Source organism: Eufriesea mexicana, unplaced genomic scaffold, assembly GCF_001483705.2.
Source record: "Eufriesea mexicana isolate 0111107269 unplaced genomic scaffold, ASM148370v2 scaffold745, whole genome shotgun sequence".
NCBI classification, from domain to species: Eukaryota; Metazoa; Arthropoda; class Insecta; order Hymenoptera; family Apidae; genus Eufriesea; species Eufriesea mexicana.
In genome coordinates this window covers 1,204,490-1,213,405 of record NW_016908908.1, presented here as the reverse complement: position 1 = coordinate 1,213,405, position 8,916 = coordinate 1,204,490, and the positions used below count along the sequence as shown (strand labels likewise).

Below are 8,916 nucleotides of genomic sequence, written 5' to 3'. Positions count from 1 at the left end.
CTTGGCACAATAGTACAAACGTTGTTAATTCAAACTTTCAATGTGAATTCGTTATAATAAAATTGTCAAAACTGCTGAATTTATTGGTTGATATTTGTTGATTTTATGTTACATACAATTCTTATAGTCAAGAAAAATATATATTCGGTCCATAGAGTGTTAAGAAGCCAACAATATTATCTTGAGTCGATTCACTTAAAATCCAATCCTACATATATATCGCAGTTATTTTACTATTAGAATCCATAATCCCAATAGATATAATAGACGATGTAAATATCGATCTTTCTCTCGTATAAGCACAAAATATAATAAATATATTTTTGCAAAAATGCTGCAGAATTTTAATAATTTATTTACGTGTATTACGTATGCTAATAGGTAGCTTCAAGAACAAGTTTTGGGTTTGAACCGTGGCTAAAAGCTGTAATATCTTAACGAATATGCTTAAAATTTTAAACATGTAGAACAGTACTTATCGTTTTATTTATCAGTGTACGTGTACGTCCGCTTACATACTCCTAGTTTATCTCTATTGCGAAAACTTTGTTTGCTCTACTCGTATCTCCCACAAAAATAGCAGCAATTTTCCTTCACATCCAAATTTTCGCAAAAATTAAAATCGAATAAAATGATTTAGTAATATTAAAATCTCTGATATTTTGATGTATAAAAATTTGTATGAGAAAACAAATATGAAGTTTTATTTCTCTTTATTATTCTCAATAATGTTATTATTTCCATAAATAAGTTATTTAATTATTTTTATATAAGCAGTATAATAAGACGAACAAAAATTATGAGGAAAGAAATATGAATTTTTGTCTTTCCTTGTTATTCTCAATAATATTATTATTTCCATAAATAAGTGGTTTAATTATTTATATATAAGCAATATAATAAGAGAAACAAAACTGTTAGCACGGTATACAACTACGCGTACAAACATTTGCATGTAACTATCGAGATTATTAGAATTCCTGTGCAAAACGGAACGTAACGAGAATTTTTAAATGCAAATACCGGCATTCTGTATCTTCCATTCGAGCATCCACGTGTATATCGTCTGAGATGTTCGTATAAAATTTTAAAACATTTGAAATTTGTGTTCAGTTCGTGTAATCCCGACTCTTATCATTCGAAAAATCTTTTACTAAAGATAAGTAGCTACACGAAGCTCTTTTGACAAAAATACGATGCTATTTGTTACAAAAAATACGAATAAAAATCGTTGACAGATCAACGAATTCAGCTATTTTATTTTATTTTATACTTAATAATTTAATTTCCCACGTGAAGTATCCTACAAAACATTCTGTAATATTATATCGATTATTGTTAATCGTTGAAATACGGTTTCAGTGGTATTATTACTCTCATTAGTAAATACTGTGATTTACTATGATTATCGAGGATTATCGATTAATATAATCGATCGTTTCGGTAAACATAATTCTCCTTATCGTTTATGCAAAGAAAATAGTTTATTTATATTATTCTCAAAAAGCCATCCGTCACTAATCGTTGTCAATCAAGAACAACCTAGTAACGATATATTGTACAATTATTATCGATTAATTGTTTCCACAAACATATTTCTCTTTATCGTATTATGATAATAAAATGATCTACTTTTATTAATTGTTGAAATTTGGCATTACTTTCGTATTAATCTTTTATTTCGCACAGCATTTGCAATTTTTCCTTTTACTTACATGAGAACCCAAGTACACCTAACCTAACCTAACCTAACTTTCGTATTATACGTTCTTTTCGCGTGCACCTTTACTCATTTTCAAGTTTTAGGAAATTTTGTTTTTATTTCGAAAGATGTACGAATAATTCGGAATAATCGGAATTAACATTGATTATTATTCAATTACAGATGTAACTTTGATAAATGTACTTGCATGCATAATTACAATCTCTTTATCGTGTTATGAAGAGAAAATAGTCTATTTTTATTAATCATTGAAACTTGGAATTTCTTTTTGTATTAATCTTTTATTTCGTATAGCATTTGCAATTTTTCCTTTTATCTACATATAAACCTAAGTACACCTAACATAACCTAACCTAACCTAACTATCGTATTGTACGTTCTTTTCGCGTCCATTTTTATTCATTTTCGATTTTTCAACTTAACATCTCACTCGTTTGTACAAACATACAAAGCTATATCGATAAAGTATAATAAAAATGTAATTAATAAAATGCGCAATCATCGTACGTTCGAAGTATCGACACACTGCCGAAAATTTGTACTTCAATCTCTCATTCTACTTCGTTGCAATGTTACTTTTCGTTCGTTAAAACAAATAGCCAGTTTACTTGATCTCGTGCCAGTTTAGAAATTGATTTAGCGAGTAAATTTCAACGTTGCATTAAGAATGTCAAGGGAAGCAAAGGCAACCTCACTCGAAGAAATTGTGTCGAACTTACGCTACCGACCGAGTTTGCAATTTCTACACGTTCCATACAACTGGAAAACTTAGCAAAGAAGTCAGCTGAAGATTTCGTTTCCTCGGACTTTCGTCGAGATTTTATCGAAATAACGAAGATTGCTTTCGATATGAATTATTTAATTACGCAGACAAATTTTGTTCTCGTATCCAACGTGTTTCAACTCGGTAAAATATGAGAAAAATAAATCCGAGGATATATCAACGAGAGAACATTATTAATATTAATAGCGAAACATGGCAATAATAGCTTCGACTCGACTTGGTACATCGATACTCTTCGGTGTAACAGTATGTTACAAAATAGGGAAAAGAAGTGATATTTATCAGCTCACTTTTATTTTTCACCAGATAATACTTCTGCACATATGGCATGCACTGTTCGCCAATGGATCGTATTCGAGAAAGCACACATTTCGCAGACACCTCCCAAAAGCCCGGCTTTAAATCCGATAGAAAATATCTGCCAGCTTTCGGCGAAAAATATCCGAAAAAACCACTTTTCGAACAAATCGGAATTGAAACAAGTGCTTTTAGAGGAATGGGCTGGAATTTATGGAGAACAAAGAAATTGGTTCATTCGATGGTAAATGGGCGAAAAGGAATATCAAAATGGAAAGAACGCGCGGTGAAATGCTAAAGTATAGTCATTTGGTATTTATTAGATCGTTATTGAAAAAAAGCGCAGAGAAATTTGCCGAGAAATTTGTCGAGAAACGAGACGATCGTGAAACACATTTGTATTAGTTATCTACGCCACTGAACCGATATGAGCAATCGTATGGTTATATATATGAGCCGTTCACTGCACAAATTGATTAACTCCATAAAACAAAAAGTGGAGAAATGCAATGAAATAATGTATATTGTTTTTTAAAATTCCCTTTATAATTTAAATCGAAATAAATATCGTAGAATGCATAAATACAAATGTAACTTTCATCTAACGGTATATAAAATTTATAAGAAAAAATAGCCAAAAGGTAATCGTTAGTAATGTTACCATTTTTATGTTACTGGAAGAGTTAATCGATTTGGCAAGTGGAAAAAGTAATAAATTTAAATTTTACTAAATTTTACTTAAATTCTGATAAGACGGCACTAAAAAATTCACCGTTATCATTCGTGGCTTGCTGGTGCATTTGAGTTGCATTATTGCAACGATTTACATTAGAGTACGGAGTTAATCAAAGCGACCTCTGAAATAAATTATTTATTATTCAGTGGCCAAAAATTTTTGTCGCTTAATGGTGTTAATCTTAATTATCGGGGAAAGTTATTATAAATATAAAAAGTTATGACTATACCGAATGCTTTGACACTTAAATTTAAGATTTTTCAAAAAGCGGAGTTAATCGATTTGTGCAGTGAACGGCTCATATGTAGTTATGGATAGTTTATATAGGGAATCGTGTATCGTGCTAATATTTCTCTCCGCTACTGTACATGTTAGATGAATATAGAAATAAAAGCTCGAGGTATTTATATTTTTTCGTGTTTACGTAAAAATTGCAGAAAGTTGATAAATCATTGAAAATTTGATATAGAAAATGGAGAACGCAGGAAACATAAATATAGACGAATACTGCAAAGCGATCGGCAAGTACCAATTGCAATTTGATTTTTCATTTATTTTATTTGTTTTATTTCGATGTACATGAAATAACGATAACAGTTGTTCTACTTCAGTTAAATTGATATGCAGTATCGACTAACTTGAAACATCAAACGACAGGTGCTGTTTATATCTGTCTTTCAAAATTCCTAACCTAAAAATAATACGCGTTGTATTAACTAAGTTTACGATCGATATAAGCTTCGTAGGAAAACAACAATTTTGATTTAACGCGAATTGAAATTAAATTAGAGGTTAGGTTAGAAATTGTTGTAAAATTAATCCTTGCACTCGACCATTCTTTGACTAAATAAGAATAATTAAAAAATTTTGTGCTATAAAGCTGACGATATTTTTCTGAGAAAATAGGAAATCGTATAATAATTAACACGTAGAATTATTTGATTTCGATACCTGGTACAAGGTTACGTTATCTTAAATTTGACATATTAATGAATATCGAGCTTCGAAATTTTATCAAATGGCGATTGAAGGTCACCTCTCGAGTGCAAAGGATTAATATCATAATGGTATCGTTGTTACAGAAATTAAAATATTTACGAATCTAACCTATTCTTACATTCGACTTTTTTCGATATAATATACATTTTCGCGCATAAGAATTTTAAACCTTGTATTATTAATAAACGTTTAAAGCAGTAATAAGTAATAAGTAATAAGTAATTGGAGGAATACGAATAGTTCTGTGACTCAGACGACATTACCTAATCGTATAATCTAAATCTAAATCTCTTTGTAAGATATCATTTAAGTGAAAAAATATCGCAAACGAAAATTATTTCATATCAAGAGGGTATATTAATTATTAATTTTTAATGTCATACGCCTTAATATTTTCCTTGTCTGCTTTCGAATGTAGTTCAGGTAGCCTTTCAAATGGCGCGATTAAATGTTACAGTATTATTAGAGTAAAGTGTAATTAACCCTTTGCACTCGGCGACTTTTTCGTTACAGGAAAATAGTAATTCGAAGACTTTCTACCATAAAGTCGACGATATTTTTGAAACGGTAAATAAGAAATCGTATGCAAATTAAGACGTAGAATTATTTTACTTGGGTAATTGTAAATTTAATATATTAATTAACATTCATCTTTAAAATTTGATTAAATGGCGACTGAGAGACACCTCTCGAGTGCAAAGGGTTAAATATATTAGGGTTAAAAAAATTCAAAGTAACCTAATTATTGCATTATACGATTCTCTTGATACTAAACAACTTTAGGTTAAAAACATGTTTTCATATAGCAAATAGCGTACAAGCGATACGGTTAGGCGATTTATTCTGCATAATAGAAATACTAAACGATGTAGACATAAATATATAGAGCGTCCTGCAAATAATGGTATGATCTCGAAAATGATTTTATGTAAAAAAAATAAAAATAAAAAGAAGTCAGAAATAACGAAATATTTTCTTTTCTTTTCATACAAAAAAATTTTTTATTTTCGAGGAAATTGATTTTAATTAAATTAGTTATTGGTTTGGTCATTGTTGAGTCATTGTCCAGTCATTACTGTGTCACGATTGTGATACAAATTGTAGACTTATCACGAAAGAATTTTGAAAGGATCGTACAATTAAAGAGAAAAGAATGTTTGTTTCAACGTTTGATAAAATAAAAAAATTTAATATAAAAATCAGTGAATTTCCATATCTTCGAAATTCGACGGCATACAAAATATTTTCAATTATTCCCAAAGTGACAAAGTTAATTAGTAACACACGAGTAAATTTCATTACTCGAAGTAATACGTGTATAGACGAGTAGAGATAGCCTATGGCAACTATTCATCAAGTCGAGACATAATTAAGTGTGCTCGCACCAGTAAATATTTAAGGTTAATTTTCCTGAAAATAAAACCTCGTACGAAAACATTCTATTCCATGCTTTTGATTTAATCGACGTGAAAGTCAACGACATCGATTATCGATATTCCAAGGTAAATAGCTAGATTTAATTTCGTGAAAAAATTAAACGCTTCGGTTCGATATCTAATGCAACAAGTACTTCGATTCTACGTATCACGATACATACGTATCGTTAAATACATCTTATATATATCTATAAATATATTATAACGCGCAAATAAGCAAAGGAAAGAAAATTTTTTAATATAACATAACGCGAATATAAAAATAAAATATGAAAATAAAAGTATATCGAAATTCTTTTTCTATCGCTATATTTTATTCTATCAAACTCGTTTATACAAATAATTACGTTTATAAAATAAAATATAAAAATAAAGGTATATCGAAATTCTTTTCTATCGCTATATTTTATTCTATCAAACGCGTTTATACAAATAATTACGTTTATAAAATAAAATATAAAAATAAAAGTATATCGAAATTCCTTCTATCGCTATATTTTATTCTATCAAACCCGTTTATACAAATAATTACGTTTATAAAGTAAAATATAGAATATAAAAATAAAAGTATATCGAGATTATTTTTCTATCGCTATATTTTATTCTATCAAACTCGTTTATACAAATAATTACGTTTATAAAGTAAACTATAAAATACAAAAATAAAATATAAAAATAAAGTATATCGAAATTCTTTTTCTATCGCTATATTTTATTCTATCTAACCCGTTTATGAAAATAATTACGTTCATAAAATAAAAATATATGGAAATTCTTTTCCTATCGCTATATTTTATTCTATCAAACTCGTTTATACAAATAATTCATAGAAATAATTACGAGAAAAATTTCACACGAAATACGCGTGCAACGTGCAACAGTATAACCCAATTACAGTTTATTACGAAACTGAATTTTTACTCGTGACTAATCTTAATTCGAGGCTTTGTAGCATTAGAAATACCTTGACGTGCTTACACACGCTAACACAAGGGGAAAGGCAGAATAATTAATGCAGGAAATACGTATATAGGTACAGCTAATAGGACATTTCAGATAAGACATTATATACGTTGTATCTGTATTTATACGTATTTTTATGAGACATTTCTTAATTTCAGTGGAGCAAGATTACATCTATACATATTTGTACCATGATGAATACAGCACATACGCTAACACGACGAGTCTATAAATGGCAGAACGGTAATTTTAATCTACTCTCAGCTGGGGGGAATTTTACGCAACATTTAAATTGATTAAAATAAAATACACGATCAAGCAGAAACGATTAGCTGAACGACAAGCAGAACTATTAAGCATAGTGTCTTACTGTTAATACGTGAACCAACGAATCTTCCTCGAATTACCTCGGTTATTTGACGTATTTAGAAACAAACTTGCTAATTTTGTTCGTTTCATCTCTATCAACTCAAGAAATGAAAACGAAAGGATAATAAATAATATAACAATAACGATAACGATAACAAGAAATTAAAAAAGTCAAGATTTCGAAATCAGCTTAATTTAATTTAATTTAATTTGAAATTTCGAAATTAAAAATATTTAATCGTTATTATAAAAATATTTCGAAGATGCGATTTATTATACACCGATTCAAGAAAATTCTTTGCTTTATTGACACTCTTTGGGAAAGGAGAAATTAACAGGACAATTTTATATAATTATATAAAGTGTACAAAATTCAAGAATTTTAAATGTCTACAAAGTGCGCGCGCGCGTGTATGTGTTTTTCTTTTCGAAATAACTGTGTAATATATATGTCAAGAACGAATAAAAATAACAAACTATTACAAGCTTAATTGCAATTTCACGATGCACTCTCATCAAATTTACACACATTAAAAGCTGAATGTGTTGTTAGCGCGAGGGAAAATGAGAAGAGGGGTGGCGATGAGGGATAAGACGAAGAAGAGTTAAAATAAAGTTAAAGGTAAGAAAGAGGAGGGAAAACCGATCCAACACCCATTCGAGATAACTCGTCGTTAGACGATATCGTTTGGCAAAAATAAATTTTTTCGCAACAGGCACGGTAAAGATAAAAATGCAAGGACAAGGGAGATCAGAGGGGGGTCTGTCAGGCGAATACGAGTGTGTCGACAAGGCATTGCGGAAAAGTGGGGTAAACGAGAATTGGGCCTTATGCGAATCTCGTACCTGATTCCTCGATGGAAAGCCGCTCCATCAGCCACTCGATGAGATCGTAACCTGCAACACGCAGGCAGCCTACTGTAGTGTCCTGGCCGTGATGGCCGCTTACGCTTACTCCACAACGCAGGTACCGATGGCACTCACCCATGAAAGCTGAGGGAATTGAGGTGAGAAATTGTTTTTGGCTGCGCACGGGTACCCCGTTCTCAGGGTCTTGCATCTCCCGCACCAGCCCCTCCATCTGTAATAAACATAGTCGATCGATTCGTGTTACGCTATAGTTCGCCGTTCCGCCTTTCCATTCTATCATCCACGTTTTCGTCTAATACCAAAACGATAGATTCCTGGATTCTAGCCCTTTGCGGTCGTATTAAATTTGAACTCGAGTGTCATACTGGTCGGAATTAATTTCCGTTGAAAGAGCAGTGATACATAACATGCAAGATTACTAAGGATAAACAAGATTTATTCATTCCTTTGTGAACTTTAGATATATGTTTACACAATAATGTGTTTTAACGTGATGTTTTTATGTAAAAATTATATTTTGTAGTTAGTCCAATTTCGAGTCAATTATCTGTTTGACTATGGAGGATTACGAGTTTTTATTAACACGTTGACTGCCACGCGCATTTTACGTGGTTTGCCCATGGCGCCAACATGAATATTTTATTATGCGATGCATATTACGTTGAAATATTATTTACAACAGATAAGGCGAGTTGTATAATCGCGTTTAATGTATTTTTCGTGGTGGGGGTCACCGGTG

The 8,916-nt window shown here is 30.8% G+C and overlaps 1 protein-coding gene across 2 annotated transcripts in view; it reads right to left on the bottom strand.

Moving 5' to 3' along the window:
* Window positions 1-8,042: 8,042 nt before the first annotated feature.
* Window positions 8,043-8,916, bottom strand: part of LOC108546667 (regulator of G-protein signaling 7-like) — a 32,345-nt gene continuing 31,471 nt past the window's right edge. The window contains exons 3-4 of one of the 2 annotated variants that reach the window (XM_017898877.1): window positions 8,292-8,388; window positions 8,043-8,204 (exon numbers count right to left, since the gene is read on the bottom strand). In XM_017898877.1, coding sequence (XP_017754366.1) covers window positions 8,137-8,204; window positions 8,292-8,388 — 165 coding nt within the window. In that variant the 3' untranslated portion in view covers window positions 8,043-8,136. Of the gene's footprint in view, window positions 8,389-8,916 lie in introns of both variants that reach the window. The other variant, XM_017898876.1, reaches the window with a different exon arrangement.